The 12969-nt window shown below is 40.6% G+C and overlaps 1 protein-coding gene across 18 annotated transcripts in view; it reads right to left on the reverse strand.

Annotated features, from left to right (window-relative positions):
• Positions 1–973: 973 nt before the first annotated feature.
• The window catches only part of CEP170 (centrosomal protein 170), a 122207-nt gene continuing 110211 nt past the window's right edge, over positions 974–12969 (reverse strand). For 12 of the 18 annotated variants that reach the window (XM_021064171.2, XM_084979267.1, XM_084979266.1 and 9 more), the window contains 5 exons: positions 10010–10098; positions 6584–6677; positions 5819–5870; positions 3184–3309; positions 974–2697 (listed from right to left, as the gene is read on the reverse strand). In XM_021064171.2, the coding sequence (XP_020919830.2) occupies positions 2687–2697; positions 3184–3309; positions 5819–5870; positions 6584–6677; positions 10010–10098 (372 nt within the window). In that variant the 3' untranslated portion in view covers positions 974–2686. Of the gene's footprint in view, positions 2698–2916; positions 3310–5818; positions 5871–6583; positions 6678–10009; positions 10099–12969 lie in introns of those variants that run through there. The other 6 variants (XM_021064162.2, XM_021064161.2, XM_021064155.2 and 3 more) reach the window with 1 other exon arrangement.

Genomic DNA, 12969 nt, shown 5'->3' on the forward strand with positions numbered 1-12969 from the left:
CCATTCGAAGACAGAGTGAGCTGTTCAGATTAGATCTCTCTACTTACATAGGTGTGGATTTAGATGAACATTTCTTGCTAGCTGTCAACCCACAATTCACAAACTCGAATGGGCACGAAAAAGCAGCTCAATTTGCATCTCAGGCTCCCCATTGCTTCAGGCAGAAGGATACTGGATGTCAGTCTTTTTGCGATTTCCCACCACCCCAAGGAGAGTCTTCAGAACACCACATTGTGTCAGGCTGAGCACAGTCTATTCAGGAAATAAAGATTATTAACTTAGAAGCAAGAAATGTGTATCCGTGGTGGGTGAAGAGAAAACTATGAAGGGCCTGGAGGCGCAGGCCTTGGCCTTGGCCCTGGCCCAGTTAAGGGAGGGAAGCTTTGGGAAGAGGGCGGGGGTGGGGCAGGGGCCTCTGCAGAATGGAGGGAGGGAACCAGTCCCCAGAGCGAGGAACAAGCTGCAGGCTGTCAGGGCCTCCAGGGAGAGTCTGTATCCGGTGGACAGAGACACACAAGAGAAGGGCCGGATTACGGCAAGTCCAAGAAGGCCAGGCGGAGAAACAATGTTGACTAGGAATAGGGAGATATTCAAGACTCTTGGTATGAAGCACACGATGAAAGAAAATGAGTCCCAATGCATGACTCTTAAATTTTAGATGTCCTTTACATTGCTTCATTTCCCAAATAATATCACTATCAAGCGCTCTGATGATTCCAGGTCAGCTAACATTAAAGGCTGTGCGTGTGCACGTTACGTTAGAGTTAAGCTAAGAGAATTATGGGAACTGTAATTTGCTAAGAAAGTGTTTCTTCATCAGCCCCAAATAGCATGAGGTTTTAGTTACCACATACTAATTAAATTGAAGAACTCCTTCTCTTGCTAAACCTTAGAAAATGTGATATAATGTGATAAGGTGATGAAGAATTAGCAATCTAGATGGTAGAAGAAATAAAATGTACAATCAATTGCATAAAGTTCCAGAAACACTTTATTTAAAAATGGAGTTGTAAATGCATAACAAAATAACATAAGTAATAAATGTAACAAAAATAAATAAGGAGAATAATGTTTTCATACAAAATAAAAATAACATAGTAAAAGGCCAAATGTTTGTAATTGAACAAAACTGTGTAAACACTTAAACAATAATGTAAGTAGGATAGATGCTAATATCTTCCTAAATAGCTCCTTACCTTCTACTTCCATGGGGATAAAATCAGTACCCAAACATTAAACCAAAGAGGAAATAATGGTGATTATTTTGTTCTACTTTTTCTTCAAATGGATTGACCCTGTTTGAATGTCTCATTTATCCCTTCAAAGCAATTCTACCTTTCCGTTCACACTCTTTAAAACCTTTTCTTCTGTCTTCCTTTATTCACTAGAATGGGGAATTTAGCTTTACAAGGAGAAGAGTTCATTTGCCCTTTTTTTTTTTTTTAATTTAAAGAAAAATATGAGATCCATTATACAACAGACTTGTTTTTACATCTCTACAAAACAGTTTTTTTTTGCATCTTTATTAACTGGCCCAAGTTTTGAAGTGTATAGAGTTAGTTCCTTAAAACAATGTAGCACAGGATTATTGCTGAGATATTAAAGACTATTTCATAAACGTTGCAGTTTTAGCTTTTTTTAGACCAATGGGGGAGTCAAGGGTTTGGAAAATTCAGGTCTACTAATAATATTTAACTGAATTAAGAGTCACCCAAATTATAGTGTTCTGGAAACATAAAAGATAATTTTTTTTTCAACTTATCCAAATGTGAACTTACTAGAAAGAGAAAAAAAAAAAAAAAGTTTACAGAAGATACTTTTCATAAGCTTCCTGTTTAGCACAGGCCCAAAGCCTTGGTCGTTGTCTTGCAGGGTCCTTATAAATGTATACGACTGAGATAGGATTTACTATTGGGTCCTACAGGGAAACACACAGAAGCAATTCCTTGCCTGGGAGTGAAACTATTCACTAATCTTATGACTACTGGTTCTCCAAGTTTCCTAATGTAGAAAATTTTAACTTCATGATCATTTCAAGGGAAATTTTTTTTTTCAACTGTCACATATAAACTTGGTAACACAAGACCAATATACATGTTCTTAGTTTTAAAAATATACTCCACTTAAAACTATCTGTCTACTTTAATCCTTCTAGTTATCATTTGCCCTAAAATTAGACAAAATCTTACTTTCATTAAAAAAAAAAAAGGAAAAAAGTGCCAATTGATCTTTTGGAAAGTGGAGTAAAACACTGTGGGGTTAAAACAAATACAGTATGATCAATCGCCTATGTACAAAAAAAAAAAAAAAAAGCAAAAGAAAAAAAGAGACAGTCCTTATTGACAGATAAGTCCACCTACCACTCCCAGCAAATCTTAGTGCAAACATAATAATTCATCTCCATAAACCCCAAGACAATGTACGCAGCAACAAAGTTATATAAATCACATATATGCTGGAACATTTTAGAACACAAGAAGGACTCTTCAGAAAGGTCAGTTTGACTGTGGAGAGTAACATGTCATCGTAGCCAATGGTCATGAATCCTAATATAAACCCTATTAGTAAGAAGCAAATAGAAGTGTTTAACAAATCTGTACAGATGAGGAGGAAGTCCATTTCAGGGAGCAGCTTGGCACAGGAGACATGGGGGTCAGAAATGATGGGTATTTAGTTTGCTTGTAGGTCACAGCATGGCTTAAAGAAAAAAAACAAAGATCTATGAAGGGAAAGGATGCAATTATCGAATGCAATTTGAAAATTCATAAAACCACAACATGTGAAACTTCCACAATCTGCTTTCTCCTACGTGTGCATCAAATGGTTATCTAAATGGCTTCAAAGGATTATGATGACACCACATCATAGGTAAAAAAAAAATAAATAAATAAAATTAAGAAGACAGAGAGAACGAGATTGTAGTTGACCAAGCTGTCTTATTTAGTATAAGTCAACACTACGCTCCTTCCAATATTCCTAGTCATTCCACAGGTAATAATTTTTAACAAGCAAGACAAAGTCATTCATGTACTGTAACATCTTCCTCTTCCCCATCAGGGTTGAACCTATTGAAATGTATACTGAAATCAGCCTCAGATTCCGCATTCTCAAATTCAGCTGAGACTGAAAGAGCAGCAGGCTGAAGAACCCTAGCTTCTGGTTGGCAAAGTGTCGGTGTCTGACCCGGGCTGCTGTGGTTATTCACAGGACTGGACTTCTGTTTTGGTGGAGACGGCAAGATTGCACTGGGAAATCCCATGTTGTTCAGAGCCTCCAAAGTTCCATCCGGGTCAATCATAGCATTGATCGCTGCAAGAAGAAAAAAGAAACAGGAGGGAAAAAGAATTGTAGGTGCGCTTAAGTTTGAGTATGACCATTGCTTATGACTTGGATAATATTTCAACTACTGATGCTTATAAGAGCTTAAACTGGGCTAATCTTTCTTTTTTCTTCTTTTTATGGCTGCACCTGCAGCATATGGAAGTTTCTGGGTTAGGGGTCAAATCAGAGCTGCAGCTGCCTGCCTACACCACAGACACAGCAACAAAGGATCTGAGCCGCATCTGTGACCTACACCACAGCTCACGGCAATGCCAGATCCTCAACCCACTGAGCGGGGGCCAGGGATCAAACCCGCATCCTCATAATCAGATTCTTAACCTGCTGAGCCACAACGGGTACTCCTGGGCTAATCTTTTCAATTCTGTGTTTTAAACTTCACTTAATCAGTAATTCCAGGGCTGATCTATGTTGTAGATTATAAAGACTTGAATGCTTTCTCTGGTCCCTGGAGTAGACTAAGTATGGGCATTTCTGAGCCTGGGGGAATTCAGGTAAGATCTTCCTGAACGTTGCTTTAATTATTATGGGAGGATGGTAAAAATGGTAGTGATTTAGGGAAACACTCTCAGCCTTATTTATTACTCAGATAATTGGGGATTAGTTGCTGATGGGCTTTGGAGTAACCTAACCTGCAGGTGGAGGAGGCCACAGTAACATCCGCATACTTTGAAGGGGCTGGCACGGCATGCAAGTATGTCCATGCCACTGGGCCATCAAGCTGCCCTGGCAGCCTACCTACTCATCTCCACAGTGGCCCCAGCAGGCCAAATAGACCTTGCTGCCTCCATGGGAGGGGCCAGATAAAAAGCAGCTTTCGATCCAAAAGATCCTTGAGTGGGCAAGGGAAAATCTTCGACAGTGATTTTCACCTTGGCATTGGGCGGAGTGGGGAGCTGGGACAAAGAGGCACCAAAGGTAAAAGAAGCGTCATTTCAGAGGTCCTTTTAAAGGCATACGCCCGCCCTACCAGCTAACAATCATGTAAACAAGCCACTCTGCCTCATGGGGGATATCCTAACCCTTAGGTATGCCAAGGCTGAAGAAAGGTTCTGACTCACTTAGCTAGGACCAAGGTCAAGACATACCTAAATAGGCATTAATGCATATAATTAAAGATCTGACACACATGAAAAACCATGTTCTTGTTAAAGTTTAGGAGGCAAAGGGTCTCTTCTTTTCTCCCTCCTCTCTGGTGCCTGTGTCCAATCCACACGCAATTCTTGTAGTTCAGCCAAATGACTATTATTTACATTAGAACATAAGTTCATGTGGGTTATACCACAAATATAATTTAAGAATTATCAAATCATGTAAATAATGCTAATTGGCAGTAAGCATTATCAGCTACACACACACACACACACACACACACACACACACACACTTTAATATATTATTTAATATAATTAATTTATTTTAGGGCTGCACCTGCAGTATATGGAAATTCCCAGGCCAGGGGCTGAACTGGAGCTGTAGCCACTGGTCTATGCCAGTGGCAGCAACCTACACTGCAGCTCACAGCAATGCCGGATCCTTAACCCATGGAGAGGGGCCAGGGAACGAACCCGCGTCCTCATGGATACTGTCCGGTTCATTACTACTGAGCCACAACAGAACTCCCTAATACATTATTTATATGTTTTTCAATAACAGCATCTATATATAAAAATATTAGAGCCTATATATAATACTGTGAATTATAACATCTATCCTATATGCCTAGGATTAAACTTTCTTCTATTTTAAATTATTCATACTAGGCTTTAAAACCTCCTTTATATGAAAAATTTGAATATGCAGAATCTGTATCTTTTTTTCTTTTTTTTGGCCACACCTGCAGCATATGGAAACTCCCGTGCCAGGAGTTGAATCTGAGCTGCAGCTGCTGGCCTATGCCACAGCCCTGGCAACACCAGATCCAAGCCACAAATGCAACCTATGCTGCAGCTTGCAGCAATGCCAGATTCTTAACCTACTGAGAGAAACCAGGGATCTAACTGGCATCCTCCTGGAGACATCAGGTCCTTAACCAATGGAGCCACAACAGGAACTCCCAGAATCTATATCTTTATCTATACATCATTACACTTAATCACATAGTGTTCTTTTTTTTTTTTGGTCTTTTGCTATTTCTTGGGCTGCTCCCGCGGCATATGGAGGTTCCCAGGCTAGGGGTTGAATCGGAGCTGTAGCCACCGGCCTACACCAGAGCCACAGCAATGCGGAATCCAAGCCGCGTCTGCAACATACACCACAGCTCATGGCAACGCCGGATCGTTAACCCACTGAACAAGGGCAGGGACCGAACCCGAAACCTCATGGTTCCTAGTCGGATTTGTTAACCATAACCACTGTGCCACAACGGGAACTCCAATCACATAGTGTTCTAATAGTCAATACTACTTTAGAAATACCACTTAGAAGGTACTTGTCCCAAATCATTAGCTCTTTATACTAAATTCAGTAGCAAATTTACCTTGTAGCTGCTTTTCAACTCTTTTTAGTTCCTGTAAGATGGAAGAGATCTCCTGTAGAGAAAATAGTAACAAAAATTAGCTTACTTTAATCAAAACATTTTTGTTTGATAAGCAATGAACCTCACACTCCTCTTATCTGGAAACCTTCATATTATCTACATGGCTTTACATCTGTAGCAACAGCATATGAAATAATCATGATCTCCAATAAATGAGATTCAAATTTTAAAATCTTTAATGTTGAAACAGTCTTTTTAAAAATGAGATGATGACAGATGATGAAAAGTTCAAAATAAGACTCTATAAGCAAATATTTTGAAAACTTGTACTGACCAACCTTGCAACACCTTTGTAAAAGTGCTTGCGGGTTTTCCTTGGAAAATTCATAGACTGTTGGGATAACTCCCTGAACAAGAAAAACCTGCACAAACCCTTGGGGAGGAAACAAGCAATCTAGATGAAGGAAATGGAAATGACTCATGTCAACTTGTATTTGAGTTTGGCTCTTATTTCAAAATGGCTTCTTTATAATCTATAATTATCACAAGAACAAGAGTATGTAATTCTGAGACCCCACACCCTCAAGAACTTTGAAACAAGCAACATGTTAAACCTCTGTGAGAGACAGTGAAGGCATAAAATTTCCCAAATTTGTACACTTATATCTTCTTTTATACATCAACAGGTAAAAAATAAGCATGCCATTCCCTGAAAGCAAAACCCTCCTTTCAAAATGTTTTAAGAGTCAAGAAAAACGACCATACCATGCTTGAGGTTTTCACAATAGGGACTTCACTTTCGGCTCTTAACTTGCTTTCTATTTCATCCCAATTCCGATCTTTGTCTTTAAATAATATTCTATAAAGCAAAAACACAGGCATTTTACTTTTCGCATTTAAAAAAAATCTATCACATTTTAATGATAACACAAAGCTACAGAAGAATAAAGAAACCACTAAATATTACATGAATTGTAAATTCAATACTGAACCAACATTACCAATAAACGCACTTATCTTAAGAGAATTTGTACTAAAAAAGTAACTGGCTATGAATACACACATAAACCCTTTAAGTGCTTATCTAATCCTTTATTGAAAACCATCTGATAAGAGTTTAATATCCAAAACAGATAAAGAACTCATACAATTCAATAGCAAAAAACCCAATAAAACCCAATTAAAAAATGGGCAAAGGACATGCAGAGATATTTCTCCAAAGAAGATATACAAAGGGCCATTAGGTACACAAAAAGATGCTGAACACCACTAGCCATGAAGGAAATGCAAATTAAAACCACAAGGAGATGGCACCTCTTGCCTGTTAGAATGATCATTATCCAAAAGGCAAGAGATAACAAAGGCTGATGGGGAGAAAAGGGAACCCTTGTGCTTTGCTGGTGGGACTGTAAATTGGTACAACCACTATGGTTTTTTGCGGAAGCGCCTCAAAAAATTAAAAGTAATACTACTATATGATCCACCAATTTCACTTCTGGGAATATATCCGAAAAAAAAAAAAAAAGGAAACACTTGAAAAGATCTCTGTACCCACTGTGATCACAGCAGCATTATTTATAACAGCAAGGATATGGAAACAACCGAGGTGTCCACCAACGGATGAATGGATAAAGAAGATGTGTGTGTGTGGGGGTGTGTGTGTATAAACATTATTCAGCCACAGAAAAGAGGAAATGCATTTTCAACAACATGGATGGGCCTTGAAGGCATTATGCTAAGTGCAATGAGAGAGAAAGAGACAGATACATTATGGTCTCACTTATAGTGAAACCCAAACCAAAAACAGTAACAAACAAAATCCCCAGACTCATAGAAAAAGAGAACAGACTTGTGGTTACAAGGCAGAAGGTCCAGGGGAGGAGGAATTAGCAGGAGGTGGCCATGAGGACAAACCTCTAGGCACTTGTTGTCAAGAGCGCAAAACCCAAGCGTGAGCACAGACCAGAAACTATTTTTCTTTTTTCTTTCATTTTTGTATTGTGTCTATATGAGAAGAGAGAAGTCAGCTGAACTTACAGTGGCCATCACTTCACAATATATATGTAAATCAAACCATCATGTTGTTCGCCTGAAGCTTATACAGTGATGTAGGCCAATCAGTTCTGAGTAAAACTGCAGATTAAAAAATATCAGTGAAGCATATCAAGTCCCTCTAAATCTGGCTGGAATATGAGGCATGATGCCTTGAGAGTTAAAAAGCAACTGAATGTTTGGCTTTTCTTAAGGAGCGCGTTTATTTTATTATTTGATTTTATTTTAATTCATTAATTAATTTTAGTGCCACACCTGCAGCATAGGGAAGTTCCCAGGCTAGGGGTGGCACTGGAGCTGTAGCTGCTGGCCTATGCCACAACCACAGCCACGCCAGATCCGAGATGCATCTGCGACCTATGCAGGAGCCAACACCGGATGCTTAGCCCACTGATCCATGCCAGGGATTGAATGGGCAGCCTCATGCATGCTAGTCAGGTTCTTAACCAGCTGAGCCACAATGGGAACTCTGCACTGTTTTCATTTGAATCACACCCAATGGTCAGGGCATTAGCGCTCTAACGTCTCCTTAGGTGGGGTAGGGTGTTTGTGTTCCTTTAATGGCTACGTCATCCCCAAGTCTGCTGATCCCATCTTCTGTCACAAGTAAGGGAGCTCTCCTCATGTGAGGCTCTGTCCTCCTCTGATCTCCTAATCAAGTGTGTGCCCAGAGACAAATGAAGCCCTCCCTTCCCTGGGGTAAAGCCCAACTGTAATTTGCAGGAAAAAAAAAAAGCCTAATCAGTTAGTCATTTACATAGAATTAACAAACCGTAGGGCCTCCTCTCTTGTCTAAGTGATTAATACGAGGAGTCATGCCTTGAGCTTGGTTCAAGTACTCAGTGTAGTTCAAGAGGAAACATAATTGCTATCGCTTTGAATTTAATGCCACAGAAGGTAGAGTCTAAAGCTAAGACATGATGGAGGGTTGTTATTATTATTATTATTATTTGGTCTTTTTGCCATTTCTTTGGCCGCCCCTGCGACATACGGAGTTTCCCAGGCTAGGGGTCCATTCGGAGCTGTAGCCACCGGCCTACACCACAGCCACAGCAATGCAGGATCCAAGCCGCATCTGCAACCTACACAACAACTCACGGCAACACCGGATCCTTAACCCGCTGAGCAAGGCCAGGGATTGAATCCGCCCAACCTCCTGGTTCCTAGTCAGATTCGTTAACCACTGAGCCACGACAGGAACTCCAACATGATGGAGGATTATTAACCACAGGAATAAATTAATGAAATAAGCACTAATTAAAAGAATCTTGTATGTGGATGAAGTCTCCAAAACCAATCACTGGTTGAAAGATTTCTGAGTGCACGTTATCTGCCCAGCACTGTTCTGATGCCCTCACAGCTGAGTACAGAAGGCACCAGCATGAGCAGGTAATTCCAATTCGCTGTGAAAAGAGTAGGCAGGGAAACAGGATGCGAACTGTGGGAGCGCACAGGAAGGGCCCTTGAGAGAGGTCCTTAGAGACAGGGCCCTGTGAGCTCAGTCCCAGAGGATGGGAGGGGGTGACACACCCGAAAACTAGGTCTGGCTGAGAGGGCTAGGGGACGATGAGCCATGCCCATGGACAGACCTCATGGCGAGAACCGAGGAAGAGGAAGTTCAAGACAACGCAGTCCCTATACACACGATTCAGGCTGGTGAAAGGGTTAGACGTGGACAAAATTACTACCACGCTGCATAAACAAATAGCAATGGCATTAGAAAACCTAGTTTTTGACTATCCTAGAGCCTTTTTACATAAGTTTTAGTCTCACTAGTGTACACATTCTGTTCTCTTTACCGATGAGGAAGATACGACTAGATTAAAGTTTGAGGTCTTATGAAAGAAGCCTAACATTCTGTTAATTTCTAATACTATTCTTATGTGGAAGCGTAAAATTTTCCCAATTATTAATAAAATTAACTTAAGTGATTACAGCTGTTCATTCTCTATGATAAAGGGGCGGATGATCTGGGCCATCTGTTCTCTTTTGGCCTCCACACGCTGGCTAGCCTACAGCTGTAGTATCTGAAAAGGGAGGAACAGGCCAGGGGCAGCAGTAGGATTCAGTACCATGGACTTCATCATGTCCCAGCAGCGAGGGTAAGAGAAGCAGGATGTCTGAGCAACAAAACGGTACCTGATCTTCCCGGCTGTTTTATCTATAGACTGTCTTATCTTCCTAGAGAACTGAAAGACAGATGACAGCAGCAGATTATCTCCCATGACCTGAAACAGGCAAAGGACAGAATGGACGTTAACATATTTTCCACGATCCTGGAGCAGCATCAGGAACCCTGCTTACAATGCTCTATCTTTAGGGTCATTTCATATTCGTGCTAATTTTAATAAAAGACCAAGGAAGCGTGTAATTACCAAAGTGTAAGTAAATTGAGAAAGAGAAAGAAATGAAAAAGGAGTTCTTTTTTGTTAACTAAGTGGGCACGTTTCCATATTATCTTCCTGATGTCACTTCTTATCTAGTCTTCAGCTGCCATCAGGAGTCTGTCCATCATGCTTCCAATTCAAACTGTCATCAAAGCGAAAGGGGAAGTAATTGAGAATACGAAGTTTATTACCTACTCTTTCATCAAATGATATGAACACAGAGACCAAGAAGATTACAATCCTTGTTCTCCACAGCAGGAGATAATTTTTAAAAACTTACTCCAAATACTAAGTTTTTACGATGGAGGTTGGTACCACCCCAGGCGAACGTTGTGGGCAAACCCGAGGGTTGGCAAGTTTCTGTAAAGGGCCAGACAGTGAGGGTTTGGGGCCACGGGGTCTCTGTCACAACCAGTCATGGCTCTCCTTATAGCAGAAGCAGCCACAGGTAATATGCAAACAAGGCAGCAGGGCTGTGTTGTAATAAAACTTTCTTTACAAAAACAGAAGGCAGGCTGAATTTGGCTTGCATGCTGTAGTTTGCCAAGAGTCAAACCATGAAAGGCACAGTTTGGTGGAATGCTAGAGAAAGGCCTGAATTTAGGACTAGATGTGGGGTCTCAAGCCAGCTCCTTGTACTGCAGACCTGTATCCAGGTTCCGTAAGAAAATCCAGAAAATAAGATATTGGGGCCATGGATGTTAAGACCCTTTAAAGACCGGGGTGGGAGATGGGGGGAGATAATGGTAATATATGGGAAATGCTATTAAATATTTTTATAAAAACAATGTACATAATTGCTAAATTTTCTCATTAAGTGCTGTACAAATTCTAATGAAAGGGAATGCAGTGAGCAGTGACATTAATCATGATAATTAATAACATCATGGAAAACTAGAACTTGGACATGCTAAGAATTTGAATTTAGTCGGGGATAAAAGGTGACTTTGGATGTGAAAAGCAACATAAAAATTACGAAAGGCTAAATGGTATTTTGTAAATCTTGAGGAAGTAAGCCAAATAAGAGCAGAAGACAGGTACTAATGAGACAGGTGTGAGAAAGGGCAGAGTAGTCGTAAGGGGGAGTGGAACAGGAAAAGGACAGACGAGCTCCTTCCTCCCTCATCCTCAGAGTTCGGCATCACAATGGGTGAACAATTCTTCTACCAACCTTGCGATAACCATCAATCCAAATGTTTCCATTCTCCTTAAAAATATAAACTTCAGAGTTCCCGTTGTGGCTCAGCAGTAATGAACCTGGCTGGTGTCCATGAGGATGCGGGTTTGATCCTTGGCCTCACTCAATGGTTAAAGATCCAGCATTGCTGTGAGCTGCGGTGTAGGTTGCAGATTGCAGATGCAGCTCTGTTCTGGTCTTGCTGAGGCTGTGGCGTAGGCTGGAAGCTGCAGCTCTGATTCCACCCCTAGCCTGGGAACCTCCGTATGCCGTAGGTACGGCCCTCAAGAGCAAAATAAGCAAACAAATAAATGAATAAATAAAACCAGCTATCATACTGCAATTGCAAGTACGGAACTAATGACATGGTTCTCCATCAGGCAGATGTGTTCCTACTCTGCACAGCTGAAAATGTACAAATTCTAACGACTGACTTTTACTTCCTGTTCCTTATACGCAGGGATCCACAAGTGTGGTCCTAGCAACATGAGACAGAGGGAGCAAACGCAAAGCCAGTCTGGGCAGCACCACCAGGTGACCCACAGGTCCTGCTCATGGCTCTACACCACTGGGGCGTCTGTGCTTATGAAGCAACGGCTGACTGATAGAACCTCCCTCTAGTCATACGATTTTTTCCTTCCCATCTCCCTGCCTCCCTCCAGCCAAGTTCAACAATACCCTGAATCCCATTCATCATTCCCTTGCGTTCTTTCTTATAGGATTTGTTAGATCCGTTTCTGTCCTAAGTATATGTTTTTTACTTTTTAAATTTATGGCAACACCCATTATATATAATCGTTTGAGAATGACTTCTTTCACTTAATGTTCTATTGTCAAAATGCATCTACCCTGTTGCACGTGGCTGTAGTTGGTTTGTTCTGACGACCCCGGAAACGGTTCAATCTGTGCACATGCCACTTTACACATTCACGGGTCTTCAGATCTAAACACTGAGCATATTTCCAAGGTTTGTCACTGTCCACAGCGCTATTATCAATATTCTTTTGCATGACTTTCATTGTCAGTGGGAAAAGGTATGTACTAGCAGCCAAACTGCTACATAATGGGCTATATTTATGTTCAACTTTAAGAAATAATGACAAACTGTTGGCCAAAGTGACTAAGCCAATTTAACCTCCACCAGTAACAGTAAGAAAGCCTGTGCACCCACATCTTCTCCAACATTTAATGTCGTTAAGACTTTCTAATTTGTGGCCAACTGAATGCGTATAAAATCGTCTCATTGTGTGTGGTCCTGAAAAGTAGTTTTCTGAACACTCATGAAGTTGAACATCTCCTTGTATTTTCATAGGCCTAAGGTATTTTCTGTGAAATGCTGTTTTTTTTTTTTTTTTGCAGATTTTTCCATCGGGCTGTTTTTGCCTTTTTAAATCAACTAGAGCAGTTCTGATATATTCTATACACGAATCCCTTGTTGCCTGTGGGTTTTATATAAGCCTTTAACAAACGCAAAGCAAACAATATTTTATGTAAAAGTCAAAATTTTTTGTGTCTTTTAGGAAATCATTCCATGC

The sequence above is a fragment of the Sus scrofa genome, chromosome 10, assembly GCF_054392235.1.
Source record: "Sus scrofa isolate SSC_HxYL_T2T_F1_AM1 chromosome 10, Sscrofa_HxYL_maternal_Yorkshire_Landrace_v2.0, whole genome shotgun sequence".
Lineage (NCBI taxonomy): Eukaryota > Metazoa > Chordata > Mammalia > Artiodactyla > Suidae > Sus > Sus scrofa.